At 30.7% G+C, this 13,269-nt stretch overlaps 1 protein-coding gene across 3 annotated transcripts; it reads left to right on the top strand.

The window, feature by feature from the left end:
• The first annotated feature begins 264 nt into the window (after positions 1 to 264).
• LOC141670174 (carbon catabolite repressor protein 4 homolog 4-like) lies at positions 265 to 12,170 on the top strand. Of its 3 annotated transcripts, XM_074476145.1 has the most exons (13): positions 265 to 398; positions 500 to 585; positions 1,047 to 1,087; positions 1,874 to 1,923; positions 3,144 to 3,213; positions 3,304 to 3,425; positions 3,515 to 3,648; positions 3,763 to 3,910; positions 4,389 to 4,536; positions 9,847 to 10,868; positions 11,103 to 11,178; positions 11,394 to 11,483; positions 11,831 to 12,170. In XM_074476145.1, exons 1-10 carry the CDS (start codon positions 337 to 339, stop codon positions 10,147 to 10,149), a joined length of 1,164 nt encoding a protein of 387 aa, XP_074332246.1. In that variant the 5' UTR covers positions 265 to 336; the 3' UTR covers positions 10,150 to 10,868; positions 11,103 to 11,178; positions 11,394 to 11,483; positions 11,831 to 12,170. The 3 variants fall into 3 exon arrangements, with proteins under 3 accessions (XP_074332246.1, XP_074332248.1, XP_074332247.1); XM_074476146.1 differs by lacking the exon at positions 1,047 to 1,087 and having other exon boundaries at positions 367 to 398; XM_074476147.1 differs by lacking the exons at positions 11,103 to 11,178; positions 11,394 to 11,483; positions 11,831 to 12,170 and adding an exon at positions 4,678 to 4,815 and having other exon boundaries at positions 9,847 to 9,980.
• Positions 12,171 to 13,269: the final 1,099 nt, after the last annotated feature.

The raw sequence follows: 13,269 nt of genomic DNA, 5'->3' as shown, positions 1-13,269 counted from the left end.
TCATTTTTTTCACAATATCTCTGATTATAAAATAGCTTTTTGTGCTTAATTTTTTTAATTATTAAATCGTATTAAACTAATATTATTCATCACAAAAAACTTATACAAGATCCTAATGGATTTGGATATGGATTATGTTATTAAAAATCTAAAAGCGATCCGATCCGAATCTGATCCAACAAATTTAAATGGATATGAATATGAATTTAGTCAAATCCAATCCGAGCCGTTGACAAGACTAATGGTTGGGTTCATTAGGTACTATTGTGTTCTATAAAAATAATTAAAATATTTAATTCTGTAAGTTGGGCCTGAAAACATAAAACTGATTACATAATGCTGCTCCATCATCTCCGACTTCCTTCACTTCCTTACCGTGCTATTTCTTGCTTCCGCAGGTTTGTTGTATCTCTATGTATCTATATATTATAAACATACCTAATTATACATATACATAAATTTTAATTAGTCGTTGTTTATTAATTAAATTCTAATTCAGCAAAATGAGCACCAGTTCAGAGCCAATTACTCGCAAATTCATCCCAGTCCAACACTCTCTACTTGATTCTCAATCGGAAACTCATGGTATTTAGTTTATAATTACCTTTTAAATTGCGTTTTTTTCGATTTTTTGTACTGAAATATTGCGATGAGACTGTGTGTCTATGCTTCTTACAGAGTACTGATGAGTGATGAGTAGGCAATTTATATTCAGTTTGAGATTTGGATTTTAATTTAAATTGTGGAAGAAGGAAGTTTAGTGTTGCGTTGATTTGGTTTCAATATTGTGCTGAGTTCGACGTGTTTTGATTATTGTGCTGCTTTATTCGCAATTCGTTTCAAGTTAATGTTGTGATTAGATAGATCACACTGTGATGAGGTTGCTAATGTGTACTACTTAAACGACATTGACAAGTAGGAAAACTTTTGTTTGAGTTCTAGATTCTATTTAAGTAGGAAGAAACGAACTACTGGGTGTTAAGTTACTTTTTATGACCTTATGTATTAAGGTTGTGGTTCTTACTGTCGTAAATGTACTATTGCAGGCTCCAAATTACGACTCGTCTCGTATAACATTTTAGCTCAGGTTTGCCCCTATGTTAATTAGAACACCTGTTTCGAATTATGAATTTTTATGTTCCCATCCTGTTTGATTGTCTGGAGAAAAGTCATCTAGAATACTAATCTTCGAAAAAATTATTTGCAACTCTACTGCATTCGTGAACTACTGAACTGTCTTCAAAAATACAATCTTCAACCAATTGCAACTCGAATCGACCTTTTTTGTTTAACCAGTAATATTTTTTAGTTGCGTGTTTTGCTAGTCTTAGTTTTGCAAATAATTTCAGAAAACCTGATTTTTGTAATAAAAAATTTTGTTTTTTGGTAGAAAAAGTTTTAAAAGTTCTGTTTTCGTGAAGCAGCCTCTTTTATGTATTGTCAGTTGTCACCTAGTGCATATACAAGCTTTTAGTTATTTTCGTATACAAATTGTGTAACTTGAACACGAAGTAGTTAGCTCAGTTTTGGATATTGCACCTCTCTGTATCTGATCTCAGATCTCTATATGTCCTGGTGTCTAAGTTACCACTGAAAGGATTGACAAATAATTTACCAACGGAGATTGCACTGCATGTCAGACACACACGCCTTGTAGTGTTGGATTGTATATGTTTGTAATCCAGCGGTTAAATCATTATTTGTTAATTCAGTTATATGTTAATGTGATTTGACTTCAGTTTAAAATATGGCTTGTTGTAATTTGTACACACTATGTTGTTTTGTGAGAGATGCACAATGTAAAATTGTAAAATGCGATGTAAACTTTAACTTGTTTCACAAATTTTACTATTCATGTTTATTCCTTTTGTAGGCTTATGTGAAGAGTTCCTTGTTTCCGCACTCACCAGGACCCTGTCTCAAGTAAATACTCTACTCTAATAAATGTATCTTATATTATATATCCACTCGCACCATCCCTTTACAGTGCTTTCAAATTAGTTGTTCAATCAGAGTTTCTGATTTGATTTTAAGTTTGATTCACAAGGTCTAATTTGAGTTTATGATATCTATTGGCAATCGATTCATTGACATCCACATAAAGTACATGAAAAACAAGTTTTCATGCTGATTGTTATGTTGTTTAGGATACTTGGGATATAAACAATTTTACATTAGTGACAATATGAATATTATACTGAACAATGCACTAGAGCCCATCTGAGTGTGATGGACCTTATAACTTTCTGATAAACACCTGGATTGAAAAAAAAGAAATTAATGATTTTTCTCGAGGGGGGTCAATGGAAAAAATAACTGCTCTATATGGTTATGTCAGGATCTGGCAGTTCCTGGAACTGATTTTAGGACTGTTTTTGTTTTTTTATGATGTATAACAGCTAGAATAAGCAGTAAAACAGAGATATAGACTAGAGATAGAACAGAAAGAGAGATTTAGATCTCAGAAATGTAGAGAGAAGAGAAATCAGATAAAAACTTGCATAGAAAGCTATAGTTTCTAGAGAGAGAAACCTAGAGAGAGAGAGTGTGTGGTGGAATCATATCCCTTTTCATATATTTCTACATAACCGAAAATGTTACAACTTGAGGCTATTCATAGTTCTAAACAGACTTGTTAAAAACACATAAAGATTGAAGTACCCCTGCTATTAAAACCATCACTACCTAATACTAACGCATAAAGACTAAGTACCCCTGCTATTAATACTATTGCTACTCAATACTTACTTCTATCCAGTCTTGTACTATTCCTGACAGGTTATCAATTTATCATTGTCATTTGTCACCCTTATTAGTCTAGGATATTCAGTAGCAACTTTCAGATTTTGTCTCAGGCAATCAAAAATTGTTATAATTTTACAAGGTTAACTATACATGGAGAGTAGGCTGTGGATACTATGAAGCCTGGGATTGGTAGCAATACAATGCCCCCCTTCCCTCTCAGATTTCCAAGAACTTATTTTATCTTTTAAGTTACATTTTTGTATGTCAATATCATTATGATCACAAGGGTATAGCATACTCTGAAACTGTAGTCAAGTAATATGTAATCTTGTTCTTTTAGATCATGAAGGATTCTGTTATATACATTGGCACATTGCTAAGTTTCATAACTTCTATAGGTGGAAAGCTCGTTGCCAGGCACTCTTAACAGTTCTTAGGAGCTTTGAGGCTGATATCCTTTGCTTGCAGGTATTGCCTTGCTTCTGCAAATATATCTTGATTTTTCTTGCCTGTGCCATGGATTTGTTTTCTAATTTAATATTAAACTTGCATCACCAGGAGGTAGATGAGTATGATACTTTTTACAAAGGGAACACCGAGAGTTGTGGCTATTCGAGTGTCTACATTCAGAGAAGTGGCACGAAGCGCGATGGCTGTGGAATTTTTTACAAAAACAACAAGTATGAGTCTGTTCATGTTTTTAATGATGCTTCAGTATTTATGTTACAGTGGTTGATATATGTTTAAATAATTTGATAATATTATTTAGACTGGAGTTGGTCATGGAGGAGAAAATAGAGTATAATGATCTGGTGAACTCGATTCAAGAAGAAGAGGCATTGTGTACTAATATGGATAAAATTACCATTGATAAGAGCAACCAAGATACTGCATCGAAGGAAGGTAAGATATGTTCAGTCCAATAAACCATGAACTTGTTTGTTTACAAGTTCCGTTATGAATATGTGATCAGTATTGCTGGCATCTCAATTACTGAAATCATATTTCCATCTATAGGTTTGCAGCCCGAAGACACAAAAGATCGTGGAGATCCTAACGATCCACATGTAAGATTAAAGCGTGATTGTGTAGGTATTATGACAGCATTTAGACTGAAGGAATGTTCGGAGCATCTTATAATTGTTGCAAACACACATATTTTCTGGTAAGTTGATACAGTTGTATGAATCATTTCTATACACGTTCATTTAGTAATTGTAGGTTCAGTCAAAAGAAAAAATCAAGAGTATGTTTGGCTATATGATATCTTTAAAGGCAGAATATCGTATTAGACAACAGAGGTGTTTGGTCCTGCTTTCTGAAAACAATTTCTAATAACAGAGTAAAAGAATCAGAAAACATGAAAATGTTCCAGAAAGTATAAAATTGTTTTCTAGATCTAAAATTTTCTCGATAAAACTCTTCTAGCTTCCTTTTAACTATTACGACAATTTTACTACTTTACATCATAAAGTTTTATGTTCATTCCATGCAAAATGGCGTCCCTTGTTAATTTGCCAAACACCTATTAATTTGAAAGAACCGCAAAAAACACTTTTGGTTTTTATTTTTGAAAATACAACTTTGTAAAAGAAAACAATACCAAACATCAACCTAGTAGTTAAAAATTCTTAATGTTGCAGGGATCCAGAATGGGCTGATGTAAAGCTTGCACAAGTTAAATATCTCCTGTCGCGCCTTTCTAAATTTAAAACTCTGGTGTCAGACAAATTTGACAGCAAATCTTTGGTTCTCCTTTCTGGTGACTTCAATTCAGTACCTGGAGATGAGGTATTTGCCAAAAACTTTAAACTAATGTGTGTTTTCCTATTTTTTACATTTTAAGTTTAATTGCTTTCACACGTTTAAACTTTCCTCCAAGATATCACATATATTGTATTTAAATACTTTTCTCCATGTTTAATCTTAAAGAGACTCCATCTGCTGTTACGAATCGTAGAATCCTTTACCAATAAAGATTAAAGAACTGAGCTAATGGCTGTTGTTATGATATAATAAGACAGCATTGGGAGGAGAGAAAATGACAAGCACTCTTTTCTGAGAATTAAGGTAATTGCGAAAACCTTAGATGGCATGATATTGGAAAGCCATGTTGGTTATAGCTTCACATAGTTCCCTCATAATTGTACTAGAGATAATAAAATAAAAAAATATATGATATGAACTGATAAGCTATCTTAGAGCATCTCCAATAGAGGTTGCTAACAAAGTTGCCAAACCATGACAAATCATTAAATATATTATTTTTTAATTTTCTCTCACATCCATGTCACTCTTGGCAACATTTATTAAAATTTTGCTTCAATAGTTAAGCAACTTTAAAGGTTGCCCATGTGGTCCCTCTATATTAATTTTATATTTAGTTCAATATAAAAGTGGGTTGAGTAATATACACTTTAGATATTTTTTACGACTTTTTGCTAATTTAGAAAGTTGCCAAGGGGTTGCCAAGTTTTGGCAACTTGGCAACCTTGGTAGGCAACCTTTTGGCAACCTCCCAACTCCAATAGGTAGGCAACCAAGGGTGCCATGCCACATAAGCTTGGCAACCTCCTTGGCAACCCCTATTGGAGATGCTCTTAGCGGTGGTATTCTGGTCCTGCTATATAGATATTCTCACTTGGATTTGCGTGGAACTTGTTACTTTGATATCTGTAATTCTCCTTTTGAACTTCGTCAAAGATAAAATGAGCTAGTTTTGTAAAAAAACATAAATTATTTTGCAGTCTCATTACAATAGCGATATGGCTGAACCATGTGGAAATTTTCCAGTGTCCTATACCCAGTACAATCTTTTATCATTCTTCCAAGACAACTGCATTTTGCACCCCCCAGCATCTGACCATTTACCCTTCAGTAAACTACCTTTGCAACTTCAGACTTTACACCGAGCACTTTGGTATTCAAATTTCAAACCCCAGTCGCTTGGCATCTCCTTGGCCATTTCCCTTAAATAATGTTAACGATGTCACTCTCAGGGATTCCAGAATCAATACTACACAAACACAAACACCTGTATTGTGTAAGGTGGCATAGGAGTAATCAACCTAGGAAAATGAAAGTTAGCAAAGTATGTGTTAGAGGAAAAATGTTGTCTTGGTCCTTGGCTGGCTACTAAAATTTCTCTCCTTTCTGGTCGTCAACAAGCCGAGTGAAACACTCAGGTTGTTTTATTACATATCCCCTGGAAACCGGATTCTTTATAAAGCAAATCTGAGAATCTTAGCGGAATCTCCTTTCACAGTAGTACGCCTTAATGAAAAGGTCTTCACATTTGGACAATGTCAGATTAATATCGACTACATTACTTTTTGGAGATTGACACTGATGTGTTAGAACTTAGAAATGGTCAGCAAATTTATGGGACAGTTGAACGAGTTGTTCATTTTTATGGGATAGCTGAACACAAATTCACAAATATGGCACAGAACGCCACTTTTTCTGGGGTTCTGCCAATGTCACCCAGAAGAAGTGGCGTTCTCAGGTAATTTCCTTTTTTTATTTTTTTCTTTTCCTCCCCATTTCTAACTTGTGTTTTTTTGTTTTACTTGGAAAAAAATTAATGTGAAGGGTATGTTTTTAACTCTCATATTAAATCAAAGAAAAATTATTTTGGTTTCATTTTTTTTGTTGGGTAGTTATGTAAACCTATCTTTAGTATATATTTTTTATTTTAATTAAAAAGTTGTTTATATATGACTTTTGTTGCTACAAAAAGGGTGTCATGCGAGGGCGAGTGTGCATTTATTATGTGAGTGCATATTTTGGAACGCCCATATTTAATTCACAAAATATTATGTTGGTTTTATTTTTTTTTGTTGGGTAGTTATGTAAACCTATTTTTAGTGAATATTTTTTATTTTAATTTTAAATATTTTTTTAATGATTTTAGTTGCTTGAAAAAGGGTATCATGGGGAATTTTTTTTCTTTACGAGGCCTCATAATCAAGAAATATAAAAGTGTAGTTCTACGTAATATATGAAAATGTTATTTGTTTGATATAGACTTACATTTAGTGTGGTGTGAGCATTAAAAATAAAACTAACTTTATACCCGCACAGGATGATTATTATGTCTTTATAATTTTTTTGAATATTTATTATTTATCTAATAATTTTATTTTCTAAATATATTTTATGTTCTTAATGAATAATTTATTTTGTAAAAATTGTACTTTTTGTACTTATATATTTAGTTATTATTATATTATTATATTTAACATTGATAACCTAAAAATATAACATAGGTATTATAATTTATTTTATTTCTTCCACTGTTTGATTTTTTCTCACATTATAGATTTGTAAATAGAATATTTTAATCATATTCATAAAAAAATCTAAGTAAGAATTAATAAATTTTTTGTTAATCGGGCATAATATTTTTTAATTTTTCGGTTCTAGTAATGATTTTGAAAAAAATATTTTATATATAATTGTCATAGTACTATTAAATATATTTTATTAGCTTTGTATTTCAGTTTTGAATTGTAATTTTTTATATTATTATTAAATTTCTTCCTAATTTTATGTTTTATAGGATTCATGTGCTCTATTTATAATGTATTTTATTAAATTTGTATTTCTATTTTGAACTGTAATAGTTTTTATTAATATATTTTTTTCTTGTTTCTAAGTTTTATAGGATTCATGTGCTCTATTATATTAATATTTTGATATAAAATAATATTTTAACTTTAATTAATTTCTCTTTATTGTTAATACTTACGTATTATAAATGTATTAGAAACAATTAGAGTTTATTGTGAAAATTACTTTTTCTAGTAGGGGTGGGGGAGTTTTATATGACCTATGGTGCCATATTAACTTCCTTACAGGATGTAACATATTTACATTTAAAAAACTTAAAATTATTAGTATTATTTATTCCTAAATTATTTAATCATTTAGAAATGTATATAATATTTACATATTATATTTGTACCTTTTTTATATTAGTTTTAGGTTTATATTTGTGTTACCGACAAAAAAAAACAACATATGTATGGTGTTACATAGCTTCCTAGCTTTATTTTTTTATAAAATAAAAATTACAATTATTTATTCATAAATATTTTAAATTAAATTGTTTCTTATATTATATATATAGCATAATACTTTTAATATTATTTTATATCATTTAAAAATATATAATTATAGTCACATAATATGTTTACATAGTTATTTTTCTTTTATTTATATATTTTATTTTCTTAATATTGGGGAGTTTGATCAAAATTTGAAAAGTTATTTTGTATTTCCATCATGCCAGTATTTCATAATTTTTCAGTTTTAGTAATGATTTTTTTAAAAAAAATACTTTTTATTTTTTGTGATAGTATTTTTTTTATCACCTTGTGATAATACTTTTAAATTTATTTTATCAGTTTTTTTTTTCAATTTTGAATTGTAATAGTATTTATGATAATTATTATATTTCTTCCTAGTTTTTATATTTTATAAAATTCATATACTCCAAATTTTATAAAAGACAATTTGTCATTTTCCCCTTTTACAAAATGAAACCCCGTAATATTTATACCTAAATATATTCTCAATGTATTTTCTTATTTTATATGATAAAAATTAAATTTATCTTTTTACAAATTTTTTAAACAAACATACCTATTCCAATTAATTTTTTAAAAATGATCTACTTTAACCCGATTAACAAAAATTTTATTAATTTTTGCTTAGATTTTTTTATGAAGATAATTGTTACTTGTATTGTATATTCTATTTACAAATTTATTTATAAATTTTATTAATTCTTACTTAGATTTTTTTATGAATATGATTATAATATTTTATTTACAAGTTTATAATGTGAGAAAAAATCAAACAATGGAAGAAATAAAATAAATTATAATACATATGTTATATTTAAGTTATCAATGTTAAATGTAATAATATAATAACAACTAAATATATAAGTACAAAAAGTACAATTTTTTGAAAAATACATTATTCATTAAGAACATAAAATATATTTAGAAAATAAAATTATTAGATAAAGAATAAATATTCTAAAAAATTTATAAAGACATAATAATCTTCTGTGCGGTTATAAAGCTAGTTTTATTTTTAATGCTCACACCACACTAAATGTAAGTGTATATCAAACAAATAACATTTTCATATATTATGTAGAACTACACTTTTATATTTCTTAATTATGAGGCCTCGTAAAGAAAAAAAAAATTCCCCATGATACCCTTTTTCAAGCAACTAAAATAATAAAAAATATTTAAAATTAAAATAAAAAAATATACACTAAAAGTAGGTTTACATAACTACCCAACAAAAAAAAATGAAACCAAAATAATATTTTGTGAATTAAATATGGGCGTTCCAAAACATGCACTCACATAATAAATGCACACTCGCCCTCGCACTCGCCCTCGCATGACACCCTTTTTGTAGCAACAAAAGTCATATATAAACAACTTTTTAATTAAAATAAAAAATATATACTAAAAATAGGTTTACATAACTACCCAACAAAAAAAAAACTAAAATAATTTTTCTTTGATTTAATATGAGAGTTAAAAACATACCCTTCACATGAATTTTTTCCTAGTAAAACAAAAAAACACAAGTCAGAAACGGGGAAAACGGGGTAATATTGGCATAACCCCAGAAAAAGTGGCGTTCTGTGCCATATTTGTGATTTGTGTTCAACTATCCCATAAAAATGAAAAACTCCTTCAACTGTCTCATAAATGGGACGGAGCCCAGCAAGGTCTACAGTGCGGCAAAATGTTAAGACAAATATATAGGGAGGGAATTTTTGTAAATCCATATTTGCCCTTTTTGAGTAAAGTTAATATTCATTTTGGACTAAAATTTTGCCCGAGGTTGCAATATGACTTAGTTATGAATGTTTGAAGACTAAAGTGAAAGGTTTTGAAGGTAATGTATTGTAATTGAAGTGTATATGATGAAATGCTAATGACAATATGCCGGGGAATGTAAAGTGCAATGTGAAATTAAGCCTTCTTATGATTAATTTAAAAAGCAAGAGGCTAGCTTCTGATTATTTAGCTGGAAATTCTTATTACAAGCCCATTTTTATTTCAGGTATATCAGTACCTCACTTCTGGTAGTTCTTCTGTGGAACCTCGACCGGAAGAGATGGAGAATCTTCCTATTTCATTAAATAGTGTATATGCATCTCTGAGGGGAGAACCACAATTCACAAACTGCACCCCTGGTTTTACCGGTACTCTGGATTATATATTCTTCTCTCCCAGTGAAAGTATCAAACCTATCAGCTACCTAGATCTTCCTGAAGCTGACTCCTCTGACGTAATAGGTGGACTCCCAAATTACAACCATCCTAGTGATCATCTGCCTATTGGCGCTGACTTCGTGATTGTTTGAAAATAGAGTAACATCATTACTTGGCGAGAGCACTATTGGTATATGGATTTTTTTGTTTAGTTACCTTTCTCTTTGTATTCAAACAGGCGACCTACTATAGTATTTGATGGAGTTAGAGCTAGGACAATTTTGTACATGGCCACCAGTATTTCTCTCTTTTTTGTAAGAATTGATATTTACATATGTACAATTCATTTTTTTTATTGAATGTGTATCAGTAAGTTGCTTATATATTATATAAGAACATATGACACTCGAGTAAAACTACTTGTTAAACACTGGAGTTGAAATGTAACAATCAACATATGTTATATGTCCATTATGTACAGAGCAGAGGCATGTAAACCTTCTGTCATAACTGAAGCACATATAACCTCCTAACTCTTAAATACAATTATAAGTTTTATGAAACCCCTGATGTTTATTATTCTGAAATAAAGTTACATGATGTCTCCTCAAAAAGTTATATTCCTATAACTTTGGAATAATAAAATTAAGAGTGAATATCTTCACTTTACATCTGCTTGTAAATTACTTCTAATATTAGAGTACTTGTCAAGATTGAAAATTTAGGAAGGGTGATACAGATATAAATATTCTTGAATGGCCTCCTTGAACTTAACCATAGAGATTGATGAGCTTTCTCCTAAGGTGACCCTTGAAGATATTGCCGTTTTCTTCTCTTACTGCGGGACTGTTGATTCAATCCAACTCCAGAGGTGCGTTCCCCCCCCCCCCCCTTTCTTTTCATTGTTAGTGTGTGTTATTCTGAGTTTCCTCTCTCTCTCCCCCCCCCCTCTCTCTCTCCCCCCCTCTCTCTCCCTCCCTCTATGTGTGTGTGTGTGTGGCCGGGGGGGGGGTCTTAATGAAAATTATAGATGAAGATACGAAACCTCTTTATCAACTTATAATTTTCTTTTGCTGTCTCTTCTGTAATGGTAATGATAAAATAGGAGCATCGATAAAACAGGAATTGCCTATGTGACTTTCCGGCAGCCATATGCTTATAGAACTGCACTTCTTCTGAATGTGAGTCCAATTTTGATTTTTTACGGTCATAGCTGCATTTCTTCTTTTTAGTTATAAAATTCACTCTGCCCAAGTTAAAAGTTGAATTGCAAGTCACTTCTAATTCATTTTCAAAAGAAAATGAAATCCACATAATGATTCAAAACTGTATAATTTTCAATGTTTTATACTGTCTAGACGGAAGATTCATTTATAGCCTTCTTCTCTGTTTTCAGGGTGCAGTGATCATAGACAATCCAATAAGGGTCTTGCCCTATCAAGATTCCACTGTTGTTCCAGTTATTGACTTGAAATATGAGATCCGGGTGCTCTTTCTTTCTCTCCATAACAAATTTATGCCATGAAATTAACTATATATACACATACATTTGATAATAACAATGCTAGAGATACCAATATGTATTTGTTTTCGGATGTTGCATGACAATTATAATTAGTTTTATTCATTTGCATGCAGAGGGCTCAAGCTCACTACAGTTATTTTATTACTTTTAAAGTTAAACTGGGACCAATTTAGGAGCGGTTTCGAGAACCGAGACATTTTTCATTTGTGAATGTCATAAAATTCATCAATGTAGTATGTTAAAAAACTCGTCCCAGTTTGTATGCGTTATAATATTTTGCTTATAATGATAAACCTGATTGTTTGCAGTACAAGTTTGATAAGCTATAAAGGAAGCAGCAAGAACGTACATGGATTTTGCTACCACTAGTAGAGGAGCAAAAATAACAGATACTCCCTAGACAAGAAATCAAGGAAATGAAACACGGGCCCTAAATAAACTTAGAGGAGAGTTGCAAACTACTGTATCAAGTAAACAAAGAACTTCTGGATTTGACAGTATTTGCAAATTACTTTACTAGATTATTTACTTTGCGATCATAACATTTGTGTATGTCATACGAGATTTGTCAGTGTTGGACAAATTGTACCCCTCCTTGAATAAGCCAGCTTGCATATTTTTTATAAAGAAATCAAATACCTCGTGTATTGCGTTGAAAGAGCCGCAAGGCCCCTGATAACATTCATGACAGAGGAGAGACACAATAAAAATGTGACATGATCAATTATGCTAAGGTCGTAATCCAAACAAAACCTGCACCATTTTGATGAATCACAAAAGCTCGACCAGGCTTCAGATCTTCTAGGAACATACTGTATAATCAGAGATTCTGCTGCATAGCCGCACAGAGCAGGAGGGAACGGAATGTATCTTATAAATTAATATTTCCTCCATATCTCCCATTTATTTACACTTTCCTTTTTTGGATGTACCTCTCAATTATTTATATTTTAAAAATTTTGAAAAATGGTAAAGTTTTTATAATATAAAAAATAACTATATTCACTACTTCTCTCCATTATATCCACTTTATACATATAATATTAATCGGTTCTACTATTTTACTCATTTTTAAAACTTTTTTCCGCTAATTTATCATTAATTTTTTTAATTCCTGTGTCCAGCCTAAATATAAATAAATGGGAGAGACGAGGGAAGTACCTTTTTAGAGTATATTTGCAGTATAGAATATAGTATACCGGAGATACTCAGAAAATGTGTATTTTTTTTTGCTAAATTAAAAAGTGTATTTAAGAGTCACATTCTACATGATACTTAAATTAAACCAGACAAGACTATTTGTCAATAAAACTTATAATCTAACCGGAGGTCATGTACAAATATCAGCATAAATTTAATGTTTGAAAAGATAACTCATAAAAGGTCTCGTTAAAATCCCAAATTTAGTAAAATCATGTGTGAAAAAATTCAGCGAGAAAAAAAAGTGCCCTCTAAAATTATATTCTAAGAACAAAAATAGTATCTACCACTTGTTATGAAAATTCCCCATGTCATCAAAATATAGCTAAATTATCTTACATGTTTTATATGTTTTATATTCATCTTAAAATACATGTCGGACCATATTTTTGACGTGTAAATAATTGAAAATGAAAATGAAAATCGAGGAAGTTAGGGGTGATCACGGTGCGGGCGGTGCGATTTTTTTCTCAAACAACAAACCAAATTTACATACCGCACTCGCACCGCGTAACCTCAAAAATTCCATAAATCACACTACGAAAAT

Source organism: Apium graveolens, chromosome 1 (assembly GCF_009905375.1).
Source record: "Apium graveolens cultivar Ventura chromosome 1, ASM990537v1, whole genome shotgun sequence".
Classification (NCBI taxonomy): Eukaryota; Viridiplantae; Streptophyta; class Magnoliopsida; order Apiales; family Apiaceae; genus Apium; species Apium graveolens.
The sequence above is the reverse complement of the archived record's forward strand: the minus strand, read 5'-3'. Positions and strand labels throughout refer to the sequence as shown.

What these genes read in the sequence shown, in the direction of transcription:
- LOC141670174 (XM_074476145.1), top strand. Translation starts at nt 337, where the DNA reads ATGCTGCTCCATCATCTCCGACTTCCTTCACTTCCTTACCGTGCTATT. An exon ending in GCTATTTCTTGCTTCCGCAG is followed by an intron (nt 399 to 499) that starts GTTTGTTGTATC and finishes ATTCTAATTCAG; the next exon opens with CAAAATGAGCACCAGTTCAG. An exon ending in TTCTCAATCGGAAACTCATG is followed by an intron (nt 586 to 1,046) that starts GTATTTAGTTTA and finishes GTACTATTGCAG; the next exon opens with GCTCCAAATTACGACTCGTC.